The 22,802-nt window shown below is 35.7% G+C and overlaps 1 protein-coding gene across 4 annotated transcripts in view; it reads right to left on the bottom strand.

The window, feature by feature from the left end:
* The window catches only part of COL17A1 (collagen type XVII alpha 1 chain), an 82,643-nt gene that overhangs the window by 9,574 nt on the left and 50,267 nt on the right, over window positions 1–22,802 (bottom strand). For 2 of the 4 annotated variants that reach the window (XM_053692428.1, XM_053692431.1), the window contains exons 35-48: window positions 22,266–22,343; window positions 19,684–19,719; window positions 19,533–19,589; window positions 16,908–16,973; window positions 16,331–16,453; window positions 15,321–15,380; window positions 15,150–15,227; window positions 13,080–13,133; window positions 11,052–11,156; window positions 9,734–9,781; window positions 9,442–9,579; window positions 7,802–7,921; window positions 5,638–5,724; window positions 3,284–3,382 (exon numbers count right to left, since the gene is read on the bottom strand). In XM_053692428.1, coding sequence (XP_053548403.1) covers window positions 3,284–3,382; window positions 5,638–5,724; window positions 7,802–7,921; window positions 9,442–9,579; window positions 9,734–9,781; window positions 11,052–11,156; window positions 13,080–13,133; window positions 15,150–15,227; window positions 15,321–15,380; window positions 16,331–16,453; window positions 16,908–16,973; window positions 19,533–19,589; window positions 19,684–19,719; window positions 22,266–22,343 — 1,149 coding nt within the window. The remainder of the gene's footprint in view (window positions 1–3,283; window positions 3,383–5,637; window positions 5,725–7,801; window positions 7,922–9,441; window positions 9,580–9,733; window positions 9,782–11,051; window positions 11,157–13,079; window positions 13,134–15,149; window positions 15,228–15,320; window positions 15,381–16,330; window positions 16,454–16,907; window positions 16,974–19,532; window positions 19,590–19,683; window positions 19,720–22,265; window positions 22,344–22,802) is intronic. The other 2 variants (XM_053692429.1, XM_053692430.1) reach the window with 2 other exon arrangements.

The raw sequence follows: 22,802 nt of genomic DNA, 5'->3' as shown, positions 1-22,802 counted from the left end.
ATTCATATCTCTCTAGGTTTAGCTTTTGAAAACATTGCTGAAGCTTTTTTAAGCTTTGAGCCCTTCTTTACGTTAACCATGTTTAAGTATGAGGAATCCCAATACTTTTAAAACATTTTCATTTTTATTGTATACAAATAAATAAGTGGCAACAAATTATGGCAATTTTTTTAACTTAGTATTAGATGTGTAGAAAAAATTAAACATTTGTTAGAATGAATTGGGCTAATGTGACGATACTTGCTTATGATTGGTGGATGGGTCAGATACATCACTTCCAGTTCATGAGCAAACAGCGTGGAAAGAGGGGATTTAAATGTAATCTGTTTCTTCCTGTAAATGAGCTGTCTTTGAGCAAGCGGTTAAACAAAACACCTTAGATGACGGGCTGGCTTTTACTTCATAATTTTTTCTTTTAATTTTGTATACAATAAAGATGGAACTGTTTTAAAAGTATTGGGCTTGGTTGCTTAAAAAAGCTTCAGCAATGTTTTTGTATTGATCCGGACACTCTATTTGCAAAAGTTTTTGGTGATGTTTTTTGGCCTGGGATTGGGTCATAAAAGCGATATCCTTTAAACGCTACCGTGAAGGAACTAAGGGTGCTTCTGAATATTGTCTAATTAACCTAACTTTTGCTCCTGTATTCTGCTCATCATGTTAAGACTAATAATACAATAAATAAAATTGTGGCGAAACTAAGCAGGCTATAGGAGACTTTATGGAAACGTTTTGGGGGTCCAAGGTCTGCACAATGGGAATTACTGAGCTAATGGTCCAGCTATAAGACGAGAGAGAAAAGAACAGGGGGGCAGATCAACGAAACAGGTGAAAATCAATTACTTCAAATGCCAAATGGGTACTCACATTTCAAATGAGCACCCTTATGTGCTAGTAGGTACGGACTGATATATTAGGGCGTATCAGCTCACCTACTCCTGGTACTCCCAGCTGGATGTATTCATTTACAACAAGCACACTTATGTGCTGGCAGACCTAGACTGATATATTAGGGCGTATCAGCTCACCTACTCCTGGTACTCCCAGCTGGATGTATTCATTTACAACAAGCACACTTATGTGCTGGTAGACCCAGACTGATATATTAGGGCGTATCAGCTCACCTACTCCTGGTACTCCCAGCTGGATGTATTCATTTATAACAAGCACACTTATGTGCTAGCAGACCCAGACTGATATATTAGGGTGTATCAGCTCACCCCCTCCTGGTACTCCCAGATGGATGTATTCATTTATAACAAGCACACTTATGTGCTGGTAGACCCAGACTGATATATTAGGGCGTATCAGCTCACCCACTCCTGGTACACCTAGCTGGATGTATTCATTTATAACAAGCACACTTATGTGCTGGTAGACGCAGACTGATATATTAGGGAGTATCAGCCTCACCCCACTCCAAATGCTCACCAGCCTTGCAAGGTCATAAGCAAAGAGGAATAGGTATCCCAATGTATGTTCAGATGAACAAGGAATATAAGGTGCTACCCACTTTACTTAAAAAAAACTTTGTTTATTAAAAAAAATCTATTTAAAAACAACAAGTAAAAAGGTGTATCCAAATATGCCCCCCTTTATGCAACGCACTTCTCTGCACTAGTGTGGGCTGTTTGATGCCTGATGAAATGGCCACTCTAGTGCAAGTGAACAGCCATTGCATGAGAGGGGGCATATATGGACTATCCACCTTTTTTTTTTTATCACTACTTCGTTTTTTAAATAGATTGTTTTTAATAGAAACAAAGTTAGTAAGTAGGGTAGCACCTTATATTTCCCTTGTTCATCCTGAACGCACATTTGGATACCTATTCCTCTTCGCTCTATGACCTTGCGAGCTGGGAGCATTTAGAGTGGGATGAGCTAATACTTCCTATATATCAGTCTGCGTCTACCAGCACGTAAGTGTGTGTGTGTTGTAAATGAATACATCCAGCCTGGGAGTACCAGGACCAGTGGGTGAGCTGATACGCCCTAATATATCAGTCCGCTACCTTACTAGCACATAAGGGTGCTATTCTGAAATGTGAGTACCCATTTGGCATTTGAAGTAATTGATTTTCACCTGTTTGGTTGATCTGCACATTGAGGCGCCCCCTCTGTTCCTTTTTTTCTCTCGTCTCTTATAGTTCAATACGGATTAATCTGCGAGGAGGAGTGCAGGCATCATCTTTTAGTGGATTCCCATGAACTCTGTGGAAACTGGAAAGTGCTTGGCACTTACCCTATTTTGGGACTACAATCATATTGTATGTATAATCACACGTTTGCATATGTGGTGTATTTGTTTTTAAAAATTGCCAGATTTTTTTATTTTTTCACTGTTTTATTTCCTTTCAGGACGTTTTAATTCTAGTATATGCGCCCCCCCCCCCCCCCACGCCCCCATCTTTCTCTCTTTCTCTATTTCTCTTTATATAACTGGTCCAGCTATGAATCTTTAGTAAATTGGCATACATAATGCAAGTTATTTTTGGTTAGATTCATAGACATTTGGGAGGGTTGCAAGAGGCCTTGTTAAAAAAACGAGTTCATGTTCTAAGTTTATGGAACATTGTGATTGGCTGATGACTGCCACACTGATGCATTAGAAAGGAAAATATAACTATTACATTACTTCTACTATTCATTTGAAATTCAAACTAAGTGCTTTTGCAATTGTCTTTTTATTATGCATTTATTGATTATGCTATTGTACAGTGATTTGTGTACCTTTTAAAGAAACATGTCTGCCAAAATGGTTTATCTAAAATGTCTGTTATTGTAGAATGTTTACATTTTGTTATAGTAGAGTAGTCTTGCTGGTCAAAACCAAAGGTGTCACTAGGATCTGGCCATGGGCACTCCACCGTGTTCTAGAGGAGTGGGTTGGTATTTAGCTAGGGTTGCCACCTTGGTCATGTTAACCTGGACAGTTATGAGTTACACATGCTGCAGTGTGTGAAGGGAGGCCCATGTATTGTGCCTCTGGGTATCATATGAATAGTACTAGTTTTTCTGCTTTACATTAGTTTCACAAACAGGTTTTATTGAATCTATGCCAATATCATCTTATATGAAAAAAACGTGAGGCCATGGTACGCTTATATCTTCTCACCCATGCTTTGTAAAACCATTCAATATGAACATAATACACAAAACCCTATTAAATGTATTAATTATGCAGTTCATTAAAAATATTACAGTAGATTATTATGTTATGAAAGGGGGAAGAAAATGGTTATCACACACCGACCGAAGTTTCACCACAAGCATTAATTCTTACTTTGGAGTAAAGCAGTTAAATCACCATAGGCAGATCCTGGCAATCCAGGAAGCCCAGGTGGACCAGGTGGTCCTGGAAGACCAATCGTTAGTCCAGAGTCTAGAAAAAGATGCATTACTTTTAGTATGTGTTAATGCAGGACAATAATTAAAATACAAAAGCAAGCGATATATTAGCAACATCAGCTGAATAATGGTAATATATGTGAGAACAGAAACAAAGGGACACAACAATACATTAAAAATTTTCCCACAAACAATGTTGCCTAACACAAAGGGACAGATTACAAGTGGCGCACAATTTTGCGCCTTTGTTCTCGTGCAAACACCACCAGGAGAAAACTTTAAACACGTGCATGTTAGTGTGCGTATTAGAAAAAGTTGAAAGTTTTGGACTTCGGATATCGTGACCGTGATAACTTCTTCTCCCCATAGATTTTAATGGAGAGCGCAAATTAAAAAAAAACCTATCGCTCACACACTTATCCGACCGCATTTAACTAAGTGCACTATACCCAACATGAATTATGTATATTATACATCCAAATGTTCTTCACATAGAAGAAAATGTTCTATTTATTGGAATATATATTTATATATGTATATATATATATATATATATATATTATATATATATATAATTATTATTTTGTAAAATATATATCAATACATATGTATATAAATTAAAAATATATGGGCATATACAGATATATATAAAATACATAGACCTTTTCCCCCTAGGTTAAGAACATTAAAATTTACAGTAAAAACGCACTAAAACACATTGTTAATCATTTATATTGACTAAAAATGTGTTGTTTATTTTGGTATTTGAGTGGAAATGGCTCCAATGTGTGTGTATATATATATATATATACATATATATATATATATATAAACATATAAATGCCTAAATACAAATGTATACCCACACATATATACTGTATATATATATATATATATATAATATATATATATATATATATATATATATATATATATATATATATATATATATACATGTATAAACATATTTAGACATGTATATGTATGTATATATACATTACAGCACTTTGCAGTCAAACACCTTGTCATATATGCCTTGAACCCTTCTAACTTTTTTAATAATATTTATACGTCTTTTTATTAGATAGTGTATATATGAGAGTAGAAGTATTTTTAAATGTATTTAAACCCTTTACGCGAGGTCTTCAGTAATGCTAACCAGTCAATCGCAAATTTAGTTTGCACTTGTGTGGTCACGTTTACTTTCAGCTTGTAATATGAGCGCAAGTTAGTGCTGGCGCGATATTTCTATATCGCTCACATGCTAACGTTAGTGCGCCACTTGTAATCTAGCCCAAAATGTACCATAAGAGTAATGAATTCTGACCCCAACATAAAACAAAAAAATGACCAGTGACCTTTTACCAATTTTACATGCAGATATTAAAGGAACATTGTAGACATTTATTCTTTTAAATTAATTGTAAAATGGGTATTCTTGTGCCCAATAAACCTACTTTTTCCCCACCCTTGCCAGATGTCAGGCTGGGCCTTATCTACCAGTGTAACTGTGGTAGTTATTATTCCTATTACCAATGCCAACATATACTGCAATATGAAGCATGGATTTCCTGCTGGCTTTAATTTCACATAGAAACATGTCTACAATGTTTCTTTGATCACATTAAAGGGACACTCAAGTCAAAATTAAAGTTCCATGGTTCAAATAGAGCATTCAATTTTAAATAACTTTCCAATTTATTTCCATTAACAAAATGTGCATAGTCATTTCATATTTACACTTTTTAGGTCACCAGCTCCTACTGAGCATGTGCAAGAATTCACAGAATATACGTATATGCATTTGTGATTGGCTGATGGCTATCACATGATACAGGAGGAGTGGAAATAGACATAACTTAAATTTGTCTAAAGACCGCTGCTTCATAACCTGTCCGTCTGCTATGCGGAGGCGGACAGACATATCCACAATTCAACCCGATCGAGTACGATCGGGTTGATTGACACCCCACTGCTGGCGGCCGATTGGCTGCGAATCTGCAGGGGGGCGTGCGTTGCACCAGCAGCTCACAAGAGCTGCTGGTACAATGCTGAATACAGAGAGCGTATTGCTCTCCGCATTCAGCGAGGTCTGTCGGACCTGATCTGCACTGTCGGATCAGGTCCGACAGACCGTTGTTAAATAGGCCTCTAAGTGCTATTGCATTGTCTTTTTATCATGCATTTGTTTACTATGCAAATCTTCTGTATTTACTGGTCCTTTAAGATTATATATCATGGCTCATATTTAAATGAGATTAGCTACACTTTAGTAGTTATTAAACTTACTCTGCAACATAGCCAAGATTTCTTCATAGGTAATTCCAGGTCCTATATTCCTTGTAAGCCACCCATCAGTGGAAGTAAGCCCAGATCCTGCAAAATTTATGTTAGTTGTTAGCTGAGAGCTACTGTGACTTAAAATAAATGTATACAATTCAGTCTTAGCATGTTATATTAATTTTTTTTTTTTTTTTTTTTTAAATATACAGAATTTATTGAGATTTATAAATGAATGGTTTCATGATTGCTAGGTTACAAATATAGTAGAATCAAATTGTACAAATTGTAAGTAAAAACAAATTTTATTGATTTGAAATCCATTGGGCTAGTGAATGTCAAACAACCTATTGAACATATGAAACTAAACATGTGTAAGCCGTTGTTAAATGCATTTGCCTTGCTCATGTCAAATCTTGAATTAAATGGGAATAAACATGGTTTAAAAAGGAAAGACTTGTTAGCTAAACTTCTAGTTTTTCAGGACACTGATAACAGAAACTCTTTTTCCACTCCCCATTTGTGCCATGCAACCAAATCCTGAAAATGCAGTAAGATGGCACATGCACATTTGTGTGCAGATTTAACAAGTGCCGGGCGGACATGATTCGCTGTAGCGAATCATGTCTGCCCCGACATCGGTAAATGCCGATAGCATAATGCTGTCGGCATTCAACATTGCCCAAGCATTTCACAAGAAATGCTTGTGCAATTGCCACCCCTGCACATTCGCGGGCCGCTAGCAGGAGGTTTGCAATCATCCCGTATTGGATCAGGATGATTTCTGTCTGCCACCTAAAAGGTGGAGGAGAAGTTAGGGACCAGCAGTCTTACCACCGCTGCTTCTTAAAGGGGACACTAAACCCAAATTTTTCTTGCAATTTTCAGCAACTTTCTATTTTACTTCTACTATCAATTTTTTCTTCATTCTCTTGCTATCTTTATTTAAAAAGCAGGAATTTAAAACATAGGAGTCGGGCCATTTTGGGTTCAGCAACATGAATAGCACTTGCTTATTGGTGGCTGAAATATAGCCACCAATAAACAAGTAAAACCCAGCACCTGAACCAAAAATGGGCCGGCTCTTATGCTTTACATTCCTGCTTTTTAAATAAAGGTAGCAAGAGAATGAAGAAAATTTGACAATAGGAGTAAATTAGAAAGTTGCTTAAAATCGCATGCTCTATCTGAATCACGAAAGAAAAAAAATTGGGTTTTAGTGTCCCTTTAACTTACATTTCTGGCGGACCTGAAACTTCGGGGTAGAAAGCAGCATCCACTGCTTAATAAATATACTCCTTGGAATGTTGTGACATAAGCACTTCCCTAGACAAACTGAGCAGACTGAGACGCATGTGCTGATGTACCAGATGTGTGCACAAAGGATGTGTAAAAATAGGGCTAATTTATTCTAACTCTTATGTTAATATAAATACATTGAATCACACTTGTAAAGACATTTCCCAGCATTTTCTCTTTATTTTTAAAGGGTCATTTTAACCAAAATGTTTCTCCCCTTTAAATTTTTTCCCAATGATCCATTTTACCTGTTGAAGTGTAATAAATGATTTACAAGTAGATCCTTTACCCTTATTTTGGCATTTGTAATACCTTATTTAGCCTGTGGTATCCCCACCTATACTGAAAGTTTCTGGTCTTACATCCAAGTTATTGACAAGCTGTGTAAACACAGCCAGTAGACAAAATTACACTCTCAGTGGGTTGCAGGATAGTTAAGTAATAAAACGTTAATTTTCCATTGTCCTCAACCTCTCTAAGTATTGAGCTTTGGTTTGCTAGGCAAATATGAGATAAGGAAGCTTGTGTGTGTACACAACGTGATAACATAATGAGTTCTGATATTACCTGCAAGCTCAACCCATTTCAATAGGTTGTGGTTTAAAAGCACAAAACCAGCTAATTCATATACACAAATAAACCTAAAAATGCAATGTATCATACATTTTATACTCTGCAGCTGGTATAACAAGTCTTTGAAAATATATAAAGGAAAAAAAACTATTTTAATGTACACTGTCCTTTAACCGTTTTTAATGTCCCCTTGAAACTAAATAATTGGCCCAATAATTAAGAAAAATAGTTTACATAAAACATCAATGCGGTGTATAAAAGATAAATTAAGATGCTGTCTCATCTGGAAACAGCCCCTTACCTCGTAAGTAGCTCATAACACGACTTGCCAATTCAGCATAATCCAATTCCTGCCCACTGTCTCCCTTTGGTCCTGGGGGCCCTTGGGGTCCAACCAAATAATTTCTGACATTTTCACCTGCTCAACACAGAAAAATGTCACATTATTATATAATAATGAGAAAGACATTTAAAAGTGGCATGTAAAACCATCGTCTTATGAAATACAAGTGATAATTACAGACATTTCTAGGCTAGCTCATATATGTCTATAAATATTTACTATGTAGACTTAACGCATGACATCTAAAATAGCGCACTTAGATAAAATTATCCATGATTGTGCTAGATATGTGCAGCGTCAAAAAATTCGGTTTGGTTCAGATCGATTTGGACCGATTTGAATTTCGGTTCGGATCAATTCGAATTCGGAAGAAATCGAAATAATTTGTTTCGGATTCATTCAGATTATTTCGGATTCGTGGGAAATTCGGTTTGATTCAGCTCGATTCGGTTCGAATCGATTCGGAATTTCGGAATTTCGGTCAGTGTTAAGTGGGATGTACTGTGTATTACACTAGTATACTGTACAATACTAGTGTAATACACGGCCATCCGAATCCATCCGAATCTACCGAATAAATTCAAATCGATTTGGATTTATTCGGTAGATTCTGCACTACCGCAATTCGGAAATTCAAATCGATCCGAATCTCCGAAATCAACAAAATTCGTCCGAATTTCGATTCGGACCGAACCGAATCGCACATGTCTAGATTATGCTCCTTAAACAGTAATAAAAGATAAATTAACACTTCATGTTTTTTTCACAGAGCATGTGATTTTAAGAAACTTTCAAGTAACTTCTACTATCAAATTAACTTTGGCACAGGAGCAGCAATGCACTACTGAGAGCTAGCTGGCGATTTGTTGCTATGCACATGCCTCTTGGCTCACCCGATGTGTTATGCTATCTCCCACTAGTGCATTGTTGCTCTAGAGCTGACATTAGTTATGTGTTTAACATGTTTGAAAGGACTAAACAACTAAACACATAGTTAAATGCAGAAACACAATAATGCATTCACATTTTCTTTTTACACTCCTATGCTCCAGTGGCGGATTCTGGGGGGGGGGGGGGCAAAGCAAACCCAATCTTTTATTTTGAACCCCCATTGGGCTGAAGAGGAGGGTAAATATGTACAAAATTCCATTTCCTGTCCTTTTAGGCAGGCCACATCCCACAACGGCTTAACTACACCTCCAGACCACCTGGCTCTACTCTCAGAACACTTGTGACTCCCACTCCCCCTGCCTATTAAACACCCATAACTAAATCTCCACCCACATTGTCCCCACCCATAAAAAACCTACGAATCCAACAATGTTTTCCCCTCATAATGAGTTTTCGGGAACCAGCACTGCCTATGTCCCTTTAGCAAACACTCTAAATATACAAGGTTTATAAGCCATAATGTGAGACCTTACAGAATAATATTATTACTGAAACAAAATATAAAACACATCTCATATCTATTTAACTGAACTAAAAATCTGGTCATATGGAGGTTCATGTTTTAACATTTAATGTCATCTTATATATTGAGGTTTAATGCATTTTCAGTGACACATTCATGTATATATTTTTACCCTCTCCCTTACTTTGGAGATATTGTGCAATGTACTGCTGGACTTCTTCTGCAGCACGGCCTCCAGCAGGACCTGGGGGACCAGGAGGACCAGGTGGACCTGCAGGTCCTGGAGGCCCTGGACTTCCTTGTCCAGGTCTTCCACCTGGAACTAAAAAAAAGAGACCAGTTATCTAAAGATAAATGCATTTTCCAAACTGTGGCAACGTGCACTAGTAGGGCAAAGAGTAAACAGTAAAATGGTATTGCATGTGAGATAAAACATAATAGTTTTGTTGTCAAATACAGATCCAATCTTTCCTCACCTCGTGAGCTTCCTGGGATACCTGGCGCACCGGGTACTCCAGCTTCACCTAGAAAAATTAATACTAATTAGTTAAATTGACCTAAATCACATTATATACTATATTATTGTACAATATTAATGGTTGCAATTATTTTTGCTTTGGGAAACACTTGGGATATATTTTCCATCATTCAAATAACACCCCCAGTTTATTTATATATGACTTTGGTGCTTTTTTATTTGTACTCATTCCTATTTCCTCACAAGGTTAGGAATTAAAAACACATATATTCTATACTAAATTGAATTTTTGTGTGCAAGGGCATTATACTGTGTTTTTTGTAAAAACGTAATCAGGCAGCTATGGTTTGTTCCATAGAACTCCCCATATACATCTAGCCAGGCATCTAAAACTGTGAGATTAATGGGGGTTTCTTTGACCTGCTAGGCGCAAGGACATACAGATGCAAAATGTATCAGTGTGGGACCTCATACCTGCTTCTGCTCATTTACTAAATTCCACTTCTTCCATATTTATCATCCCATTTGCCCTGTGTAGAGCACACAACTTTTTAAAATGACGCTACCTCCCAAATTCAGGACAGCTGCCAGCTTTGAGATTTTGGGGACTACAATAATGAATAGGGGTGCATCTACTCCCCCAGATCATCTTAGAATCACCACTAGCAAAGTGAGCTATTGAATTATTATCAATACTAGATTATATATAATCAATAGAACCACTGCTCTTGCTTATAACATTGTCCTGGTAATCTGTTCACAGTTCCTCTGTTTCATACAACCAGGGAATAAAATCTGGTTTCACTACAATAAAATGCCATAGGTGTAATATTTAATAATATATTTTTCCGTATCATAATCCTAATTGGATTTTAAAGAGGTGCTTTCCCTTGTACCATAGTAATATTTAAAGAACTAACATCAAACTTATTAGAAATATAATTATTTATATTTTACCGAAATAACAGAACTAAGGGCTAACATGACTGTAAAAGCTATAAATGTATATACTTTTTATCTAAGATATAAGATTATTAGTAATTAATTAGCTGATAACATACTGTTATCCAGACAATTAATTAATATAAATTATAACCAGGTGACCACCCATCTTAAGTTATATATTGTTATATATTTCACTCATGTTTTTTATAGCCATAACATTTAAAATAATTTCACATGGCTCTTAATATGTGATACGTTTAACGTCATCCCACTGATGGAGATTGCCAAACAGAAACATGAGTATATTAAATATATATTTGATAGCACATTACAATCATTTTTAAATATTACTCCAAAACTGAGAAACTCACCTCTTTCACCTGGTTGTCCGGGTTGTCCAGGAAGTCCTGGTGCTCCTGGGGCTCCTGGAGAACCAGGGTTGCCTGGAGGTCCTTGTGGTCCAAGTACACCTTGTCCTGAAAATGTTATACACGTGTAAGAATCACAAAGAAATCAATCAATGTTGTACTAAAGTACTAGTGCAACATAAATATACTCATAATTAATAATTTCATCATGTTGCATATTGTGTATGTGTAGTTATGTTCTTTGCTAGATAGATGTTATATTCGAAATAGTATTTTTGGTCTACAACTGTGTTTAATAAATGTAATATTCGAATTAGAATGCTACATTCGAATTTGAATGTAACATTCAAATTCGAAATAGTATTTCTAGTCTAATACTGTGTTTTATAAATGTAATATTCGAATTCGAAATAGTATTTCTATTCGAATTTGAATGCTACATTCGAATTTGAATGTCATGTTCGAATTCGAAATAGTATTTCTAGTCTAATACTGTGTTTTTTAAATGTAATATTCGAATTTGAATGTGACATTCGAATTTGAATGTCACATTCAAATTCGAAATAGTATTTCTAGTTTACAACTGTGTTTAATAAATGTAATATTCGAATTCAAATGCTACATTCGAATTTGAATGTAACATTCAAATTCAAAATAATATTTCTAGTCTAATACTGTGTTTTATAAATGTAATATTCGAATTTGAAATGTGACATTCAAATTCTAATGTCACATTCAAATTCAAAATAGTATTTCTAGTCTACAATTGTGTTTTATAAATGTAATATTCGAATTTGAATGCTACATTCGAATTTGAATGTCATGTTCGAATTCGAAATAGTATTTCTAGTCTAATACTGTGTTTTTTAAATGTAATATTCGAATTTGAATGTGACATTCGAATTTGAATGTCACATTCAAATTCGAAATAGTATTTCTAGTTTACAACTGTGTTTAATAAATGTAATATTCGAATTCAAATGCTACATTCGAATTTGAATGTAACATTCAAATTCAAAATAATATTTCTAGTCTAATACTGTGTTTTATAAATGTAATATTCGAATTTGAAATGTGACATTCAAATTCGAATGTCACATTCAAATTCAAAATAGTATTTCTAGTCTACAATTGTGTTTTATAAATGTAATATTCGAATTTGAATGCTACATTCGAATTTGAATGTAACATTCAAATTCGAAATAGTATTTCTAGTCTAATACTGTGTTTTATAAATGTAATATTCAAATTCTAAATAGTATTTCTAGTCTAATACTGTGTTTTATAAATGTAATATTCGAATTCGAAATGTGACATTCAAATTTGAATGTCACATTCAAATTCAAAATAGTATTTCTAGTCTACAATTGTGTTTTATAAATGTAATATTCGAATTTGAATGCTACATTCGAATTTGAATGTAACATTCAAATTCGAAATAGTATTTCTAGTCTAATACTGTGTTTTATAAATGTAATATTCGAATTCTAAATAGTATTTCTAGTCTAATACTGTGTTTTATAAATGTAATATTCGAATTCGAATGTGACATTCGAATGTGACATTCAAAAACTGTAAATAACATTCGATAATGGAATTTTTAAGAATATTCGTTATTATCAACATTCTATTATGTAAATCGAATTTCTACAATAACATTCGTTCTAACATTCTAATTTGAATATAAATATAAACACGTTTGCCCATTTCTTTCTTTCTTTCTTTCTTTCTTTCTTTCTTTCTTTCTCTCTATCATCTATCTGTATCTCCCTATCAATCCTCTACAAAAGGTGCAGTTTCTGCAGTTACAATGTTAAAATACAGTAAAACAGAAATTACACAGACTAGAACGACTGGGGAAGGGATTAGTGAATCTATTTCAATGTATTTTACACCCACATGGGAAAGTAAAAGATAATCTACAAAAATACTTGAATTGTTACACAACTTCTTGTTAATTTAATATCCCATTCACAAAAAAAGTAAAAATAAAACAAGTAATAAAAGGATTATAAAAGTATAGGAACTAACCATCGCGTCCGGGTGGTCCTTGTGCTCCATTAAGTCCTGGTAAACCTGAGTCACCTGTTATGAAGTAATGATAAAAGGGTTACTTGGGCAGAGCAGAATCAGAATTTGCTGCATATGATTTTAAGCACCCTGGTAATAATATAATATGCCATTAATATTAAGCTACATGTTATTTGTGGTTATTATTTAGTATTGTTTATTGTTTTTTGTTTAAGTATTAAAGCAATATGATCAGTTAAACACAGTCACAGTGATTCTTGCTATAGAGCTTGTGATAATGAGAAAATGTCATTAACAGTTCCTCACTAAACACAAAGGATGAAAAAAAAAAAATAATCACCAGTGAGTAATGCTGCAGGATACAGCTAGTTAAATGAGGAAAACAATAAGAGCCGTGAAGAAGATCAAAATAAGTAAAGCCAAAGTATTACGAGAGTTTTGTACAAAAATGACAGAAGGCATTGAGAGATAGCCAGAAAGAGCAAGAAATAGAAAAATAATTTATTAAAAAGAGTATTTAAGGTAAGAGGGTGGGGAAGAGCAAGGGGAAGGAAGAAAGGGTGGAGGGAGAAAGCAAAGGAAGGAAACATTAGGGGAATTAAAAGACAGAATGCTGAGCAAAAATAATTACAAATAAAAAAAGACGGAAGGATAATGAGAGGTAGAATATATATATATATATATATATATATATATGAAATATAATTGGGGTAGAGCAAGACAGAGGAAGGAAGCAAGGGATGAAGGAAGTGAGGAAGGAAGGAAGTAGGGGTGGAGGGAGTGAGGGAGGAAGTGAGGAAGGAAGGAAGAAGGAAGGGAGGGAGGGAGGGAGAGAGAGAGAAAGGAAGGGATAGAGGGAGGGAGGGAGGGAAGAAGGAAGGAAGGAAGGAAGGAAGAAAGGGAGGGAGGGAGGGAGGAAGTAAGGAAGGGAGGGAGGGAGGGAGAAAGAAAGAAAGAAAGAAAGAAAGAAAGAAAGAAAGAAAGGAAGGGAAGGAAGGAAGGAAGGGAGGGAGGGAGGGAGGGAGGGAGGGAGGGAGGGAGGGAGGAAGGAAGGAAGGGAGGGAGGGAGGAGGGAGGGAAGGAAGGGAGGAAGTAAGGAAGGGAGGAAAAAATAATATTAAAGTCAGATTGGTGGCAAGAAGGAGTAAATTAGTAATGAAAACAGAGAGAATGAGACTGGAAGATTAAAAAAACAAGAAAAAATATGAAAAACAAAGGCTTTGCCATATTCCAGTTTAAAATGTAAAGCAATATGACTGAATGTTTGTGATTAGAGGCAACATAAAATTGGAGTGCCCACATACTTTTGGCCATATAATGTATATTCGAAAAATAGATTATTATTCTTACCATATTATTTTGACATAATTTCCATTGGTTTATATTATAACTAATATTTTGGTATATACATTATATGGCCAAAAGTATGTGGACACCTGACCATCACATCTATATGAGCTTTTTTTGACATCCCGTTCCAAAGCTATGGGCATTAATATAGAATTGGCCCCTATGGAGCTACAACAGTCACCACTCTAGCTTTGTAATGTACATGTTAATGTGAGTCTTGTATACAGCTGCTCATCCATGGAAACACATTTTATGAAGCCCCCGACATGTTGTAGTGCTGATTTTGCTTCCAGAGGCAGTTTGGAGCACTGTTTTGACCGATGCAACAGATGATAGCCAAGTGTTACTCGCTACGCACTTCGGCACTTGGCAGTCCCACTCTCTGAATTGAGTGGTCTACCATTTTGTGGCTGGGCTGTTGTTGCTCCTAGACACTTCCACTTCACAATAATAGCACTTATATTTGACCGAGGCCGATCTTGTAGGGCAGAGATTTCACAAACTGACTTGTGGCAAAGATGACAGTGTCACTTTTAAAGTCCCTGAGCTTTTCAGTACAACCCATTGGACTGTCAATGTTTGTCTGTTGCTATGTGCTGGAGTTTATGCACCTGTTAGCATGGGTGTGGTTGAAACACCTGAAGTAAATAATTAGTAGGGGTGTCAACATACTTTTGGCCATATTGTGTATGTTACAAACAAGGGAATTATCTCACTTACCTTGGTCTCCCTTAGGTCCAGGTGTACCAGGAGGACCAGGAGGACCAGGTGGGCCAGGTGGGCTTGGCAAAAGTGCTTCTACAGAAAGAACAATGTAAAATAAAATATATTATCAGTGCTATTTGCATTTTTATTATACATTTCAAGCAACTATATTAAACATGTATTTACCTGGTGGAGGTATAACAGCTGCAGGTCCAGGTGGGCCAGGGGGTCCTTGTTTTCCTTCCCCTAATTGGCAGAAAGATTAAAAATGTGATCTATAATACAGCTTTTAGAATAATACTAATATCTACAGCACATTTAATATAGCATTATATATATATATATATATATATATATATATATATATATATATATATATATATATATATACAGTATATATATATATATATATATATACACTGTATATATATATATACACTGTATATATATATATATATATATATAAACAGTTTGTACTTATGTATGAATTTGCTCTTATAGAGTTTGTTGGATTTCCAATACAATTGTTGGTATTGAAAATAAAAACCAAAATAACTCAATTTGAACAATTAAATGGGTCAATTTAACAATTATATATAGAACAGTTAGCCCACAGAGTGGTAGAGATAGTCTGAAGGCATTACTCCTACTCTACACATAACCCAGACCTTAAAATAATCCTAACAACAGTGAGACATTTTGAGTGATCACAAAATAAAAGAAAGAATCAAAATATCTGCAAATTCTTAACAGCAACATTATGATGGACAAATAATTATATTGTTATTTGTCAGATGTTTTCCTGGAGATCATTAAACAAAATTAAAGCCTTGGATCATATCCAGACCTTTTTATTGAGCTGTTGGTTCTGATATGACTGAGTAGCATTATGCTTAAAAAACAGTAATCAATATATATTTACAAGGCTTGAATAACTAGTAAAAGGCTAAACACAAAAGTTAGCATAGGTAGCATCTTTCTGCTTCTCATCCACAAAAATCTAATAAAATATAGAATGTTTGGAAGGTCATTGTGCCCATGGGATTTTCAATAAAAATTTGCAAACACCTATAATGAATATACTCATTTTCTGAGTATATCTTCATTATAATCATAGGAAGGTGTCAACCATTTCAAATGAATGAGGAAGTCTTTCAACTATTTGAAGAAAGAAGTATGCTAAAACACAATCCTACCTGGTGGGCCTGAAGGTCCAGCAAGTCCAGTAGGTCCAGTAGCACCAGGAGGACCAGGAGGACCTTGTGGACCAGGTAGACCTTGAGCGCCTGCTTGTCCTGGTGGCCCCTGAATTGCGGAACCTGTAGAAAAATAAAATGTTCAGAGAGAAAGAAGAATAGCAATGTACAATACTAGCCTATATAGCTTATGATTTTAATTGCACTAATTTGACACAAATACAAAGTAGGTGATGAGTCAACACTGAAAAACAATTTTAAAACTACTATAATGGTTGTTTTCTGATTTATTGGAATGTTTTTGAATCTGAAAACAGCCCATTCTACTAAAAAAAACACATTTTAAAAGCAGTCTGAAAAATGAATTGGTCAGTCACCAGCTATCTTGTCATGAAACGTACATTAGAAACGTATCAAAACTGCAGTTGATTAAATGGTGTCTTAATATCAATTTGTAACTTATATGAGGCGCTATTGTAATAACAATGCAGCAGTATAGTGCTGTATTTTCTACTTTATTGGCAATTGTATTAAAGCAAATTGTTAAAAAACATATTAGCATATATTTTGTACAAACCTGGAGGACCTGGTGGTCCCGGAAGTCCTGGGGGTCCTTGTATAGATTGAGGAGCACTGTAGGCAACTGTGAAAAATACATATTCAATGTAACTGCAAGTGCCAAATACATAGTTCAAATAAATTATGAATATACTCATTGAGATTTGAAGGACCTTGATTTGTTTTTTATTCCCTGCATTTCTATCCATATCAGTTATTTTTGGCTCTAGACATTGCACTCTTTGGCCTCTAGTTATCAAGGTCTTTCAGACCTGATCCGACAGTGTGGATCAGGTCTGACAGACCTCGCTGAATACGGCGAGCAATACGCTCCCCGTATTCAGCATTGCACCAGCAGCTCACAAGAGCTGCTGGTGCAATGCCGCCCCCTGCAGACTCGCGGCCAATAGGCCGCCAGCAGGGGGGTGTCAATCAACCCGATCGTACTCGATCGGGTTGAATTGCGACAATGACTGTCCGCCTGCTCAGAGCAGGCAGACAGGTTATGGAGCAGCGGTCTTTGTGACCGCCGCTTCATAACTGCTGTTTCTGGCAAGCCTGCAGGCTCGCCAGAAACATGGGGCATCAAGCTCCATTTGGAGCTTGATAAATATGCCCCTTTGTCTCCTATAAAATAGGTATTTTCATAATGCATTTTAACTTGTCATCACATAGCTGTGAGAGTTGTACCTATTAGCCAATTAACATTAGGAGGACGTGCCTATCAACCAATGAACATTAGTAAAAAGTAAATTTAATTTACTTTTTTTTGGGGGTGGGCGAAAAAAATCAATGCCCCTTTACAAATGCATGATACAACAATTTTTGACCCTTGAAATGTATTTATATCTCTAGACTTTATCATCTCTTCTTACCATAAGAGTCTCCTCTTTTTAGTAAACATTTTAAAGATATATATTGTATTGTGCACTTAAAATGTTGAAACACTTGAAAGTGATGCAGTATAACTGTAAAAAGCTGACTAAAAAATATCACCTGAACATCTCTATGTAAAAAAGAAAGATATTTTACTTCAAAAGTTCCTCAGTAGCCACATCCCATTGTAAAGGACTTCTAAGCAGAAAATCAGTATGTCTGTCCCGGGACAGCGAAAGGAGCGAGCATTTGTGCACACTCATATTATTTCCCTATTCAGTTTAAGGAAGTTTACTATGAAATCTTGTGAGAGTTAAGTCAAATCTCATAAGATCACAGTAAAAGAGTTCATGACCACAGCACTGCTGATGCTGATTGGCTGCTGTTCATTTCTTTTTTTTTTTTTACCTGCAGCTGGGAGCAGCTGAAGTATATCTTTTTACACAGAACTTACTCTGCTGAGCTGAGGAGATTGTGAGGTAAAATATCTTCCTTTTTTACATAGAGATGCTCAGGTGATATTTTCCTGTCAGCTTTTTACAGTTATACTGCATCAGTTTCAAGTGATTTAGTATATGAGTGTTATGTCTCTTTAAGGGACACTCAAGAAAAAATTAAACTTTCATGATTCAGATAGAGCATGCAATTTTAACAACTTTCCAATTTACTTCCATTAACAAAATGAGCACAGTCTTTTTTATATTTTCACTTTTTGAGTCACCAGCTCCTACTAAGCATGTGCAAGAATTCACAGACTATACGTATATGCATTTGTGATTGGCTGATGGCTATCACATGATAAAGGAGGAGTGGAAATAGACATAATTTTGACATTTTTTTTTATCATGCATTTGTTGATTATGCTATTATCTACTGTATTTATTGCCCTTTAAAGGGACAGTCTACACCAGAATTTTTATTGCTTAAAAAGATAGATAATCCCTTTATTACCCATCCCCCAGTTTTGCATAACCAGCACAGTTATATTAATATATGTTTTACCTTTGTGATTACTTTGTATCTAAGCCTCTGCAGACTGCCCCCTTATCTCAGTGCTTTTGGCAGACATACAGTTTAGCCAACCAGTGCAGACTCCTAAATTAATCCATGGGAGTGAGCACAATGTTATCTATATGACACACATGAACTAGTACTGTCTAATTGTGAAACACTTTCAAAATGCTCTGAGCTAGGAGGCGGTTTTCAACAGTTTAGAAATCAGTTTGAGCCTGCCTAGGTTTAGCTTTTCAAAAATACCACCAAGGGAACAAAGCAAATTTAATGATAAAAGTCGATTGGGAAGTTTTTTAAAATGGCATGCCCTATCTGAACCATGAAAGTTTCATTTTGACTAGACTGTTCCTTTAAGCATCTATGAATTCTGTGTAAAATTCTATTTTGTCCCAGGCTCCTTAGAGAGAGAGAGAGAAACTAAGAAGCACATTCTGTAACTTTGGTTATCAAAATACTGCAAATTTGATTTTCAGGTTACAGTATCTGTTTTTGGCCTCTCTAAAGAGTGTGGGACAAACATTATACACAAAAGAGATCGTGTTGACTTTAACTAGCATTTAGTATGACATTATTACCTGTTTAAAGGGACATTCTATCTCCACACCATCTAATAACAAGCATCTTCTCTTTTTAAAGAGCATTAACACTGCGTATACTGAATGATACTGGCCTTTTGTCTATACATAATTAGTCTTGATGTAACAATATGATATCTATATTTCTAATGGCCTCTAAGCAAAAATGTGAATCTTACCTTCTTGTCTTGTGGTAAAACCTTGTTCTCCTTGTTCACCGCGAGCTCCTTTTGCACCTTAAAACATAATATTGAGATTTTTGGGAGTTACATTGTATTTAATTTGGAATTATAAATTTTACCTCCCTGCTTTTATTGAAATACTTTTTACCTGGTTGTCCTGGAAGACCAGCTGGGCCAACTGGACCTGTTTTTTTAAAAAAAAAGGGGGAAAAAAGTATGAATTTATAGAAGTGACAATTAATAACATATTAAAATACATTAATGCAATAAAATACATTAATTCATCATAATGTTGGAGAATTGCAAAAATGTATGGCTAGAACTAAAACACATAGGGGTATATCTATTAATGTGTGAGCGGACATGATACGATGTAGCGTATCATGTCCACTGCACATCGATAAATGCCGACAGCGTACGCTGTCGGCATTTATCATTGCACCAGCAGTTCTTGTGAACTGCTGGTGCAATGCCGCCCACTGCAGATTTGTGGCCAATCGGCTGCTAGCAGGGGGTGTCAATCAACCCGATTGTATTCGATCAGGTTGATTTCTGTCCGCCGCCTCAGAGCAGACGGACAAGTTATGGAGCAGCGGTCTTTAGACAAGGGGCATCAAGCTCCATACGGAGATTGATAAATCTGCCCCATAGCTTCATCCTATAAACCGGTGCTTTTATTTGTGACATAGAGTTTTAGCTTTGTTTCACTTTTAACATTCTATTGCTTGTTTCTTATATAATCTCAGTATTCATTATTTTGATATTTCATTGTTCCATTTGTCAGCCTTTTTAGTAAGAATTCTTTTTACTTATGAGTTTCCTTACTGTCAGGTTTTGCTATACGTGGATCCACTTAGTATGAAGTCTTACTATATGAGGTATTATTAGTAAGAAGTCTTTCTACTTTTTTGATCTGCTTCTAAAAAGTGTTATTTAACTGTTTAATAACAAGTTTAGTTATTTGTCAGCCTTCTTAGTGTGCTCTTTGTTGACATGCTTAAAGGGCCATGATACCCAAATGTTGAAACACTTAAAAGTGATGCAGCATAGCTGCAAAAAGCTGACTAGAAAATATCACCTGAACATCTCTATGTAAAAAAGAAAGATATTTTACCTCAAAATGTCCTAAGTATTCACACCCCATTGTAAAGGACTTAAAGCAGAAAATCAGTATGTCTGTCCTGGGACAGGCAATGGAGTGAGCCTCATGCACACTCTTGTTATTTCCCTATTCAGTTTAAAAAAGTTTACTATGAAATCTCATGAGAGTTAAGTCAAATCTCATGAGATCACAGTAAAAGAGTTCATGACCTTAGCACTGTTGATGCTGATTGGCTACAGTTAATTTCTTCATTTGTTTTTACCTGCAGCTGGACAACAGCTGAAGTATAACTTTTTACACAGAACTTACTCTGGTGAGCTGAGGAAATTGTGAGGTAAAATATCTTCTTTTTTTACATAGAGATGCTCAGGTGATATTTTCCTGTCAGCTTTTTACAGTTATACTGCATCAGTTTCAAGTGATTTAGCATATGAGTATTATATCCCTTTAACAAGAAGCATTATTATATGTTGACATTCTGAGCGTTTCTAAGCACTGAAACTACTAAACAGCTAACCCCCTCCCTGTTAATTTCCCGACTTGACTACTGTAATAACCTACCACTGGCCTTCCGCTCTACTGCCTATCCCCCCTTAAATCCATCCTAAATGCCTCTGCCAGGCCAATCCACCTCTTCAGATGCTCTGTATCTGCTGCACCTCTCTGTGAGTCCCTTCACTGGCTCCCTATTCACAGCAGAATAAAATAAAAAATTCTCACCCTGACCTACAAAGCCATCACCAATGCTGCCCCCTACCTATCCTCACTCATCAACAAATATACTCCAGCTCACCCTCTAACATCCAGCAATGACCTGTTCCTTGCATCTTCTACCATCACCTCCTCCCATGCTACACTACAGGACTTCTCTCGTGTGGCACCAACCCTCTGGAACATACTTCCTCGACCTGTCAGACTTTCCCCTAACCTCTCCTCCTTTAAACGCTCCCTAAAGACCTTTTTGTTCAGGGAACCTTTTCACCCAACTTAGTAACAAATTAATTACACTTACCTAATAATTGTCCCCATCTAACTCTGTACTTACATTCTCACCTTTGCAGTTTTCACCTCCTGTTTCTCACCCTACTATCCATCTAGATTGTAAGGCCCTCAATTCCCTCTGTATTTGTTTGTTAACTTTTGTGTGGTGTATTATATTGTATTGTATTCTATTGTATCACTGTTGTACTTTAATCTTTGTACTCATGGACAGTGCTGCGGAATCTGTTGGTGCTTTATAAATAAATAATAATAATAAATAATTCTTAGTAAGACTTGTTTTTATTTAATTACATTCTCAATGAGAAGTGTACTATTGGGTGATCTGCTAAGTGTAAGGTGTTCCTATTTGTTAGCCTGCTAAGCAGGGCATATTAATATTTCTATGTCTACATAACAAGAAATTATGCTTTATAATAATAATAATTTGAATGTATAATTATTCGCTATTGATTGACCTGATTATGATTTTATTTGTTTTCTTCTTAGCAAGAAGTGCTGTTATTTGCTAGCCTGTTTAGTAAACCAGGATGCTATTTATTGGTCTTATTGGTCAGCAATGACGCAGTTTGCTTCCCTTATGCATGGCATTACACAAGACATAAGCAACTGTGATCACATCTTCATACCTGGAACTCCTGGTGATCCTGGTGGGCCAACAGGACCGGCAGGTCCGGGAGGTCCGGGAAGAGCAAAAGTGTTACCCTCTGGAATAAAAATAGTTGCAAAGTAAATGCAAATTTCATATTAAAGGGTTTTGCAGAAATAAAGCAGTGGAACTTGGTTTTACTTAGAGATTCTGCTGTTGACCCAGAAAAAGTAACATTATATTTCTAAAATATTGTTTCCAACCTTTTCAAATGATATACCTAGGGTTGATTCCTATTTGGTATCCTACCAGCATAGTTTAAAAGTTCAGATCAATGTGCATAATAACGAATATATATGAAAAGTTATTTTATAACCAAACATTGTCTTAGTGTGAGTTATGCTGCATAATTATTAATGGTAATTTATGTTAATCAGCATCTCCAGTACTTGTTTCCCCAAGAAACATTACATTAGAATTTTTTTGTTTACTTAAGGGCTGTACTTATTTATTACAACATTCAACTGGGTCTTCTCCAAATTCCCATTCCTACCTATCAGCTTATATTTACATCCTG

This window comes from Bombina bombina, chromosome 9, assembly GCF_027579735.1.
Source record: "Bombina bombina isolate aBomBom1 chromosome 9, aBomBom1.pri, whole genome shotgun sequence".
Taxonomy (NCBI): domain Eukaryota; kingdom Metazoa; phylum Chordata; class Amphibia; order Anura; family Bombinatoridae; genus Bombina; species Bombina bombina.
The sequence above is the reverse complement of the archived record's forward strand: the minus strand, read 5'-3'. Positions and strand labels throughout refer to the sequence as shown.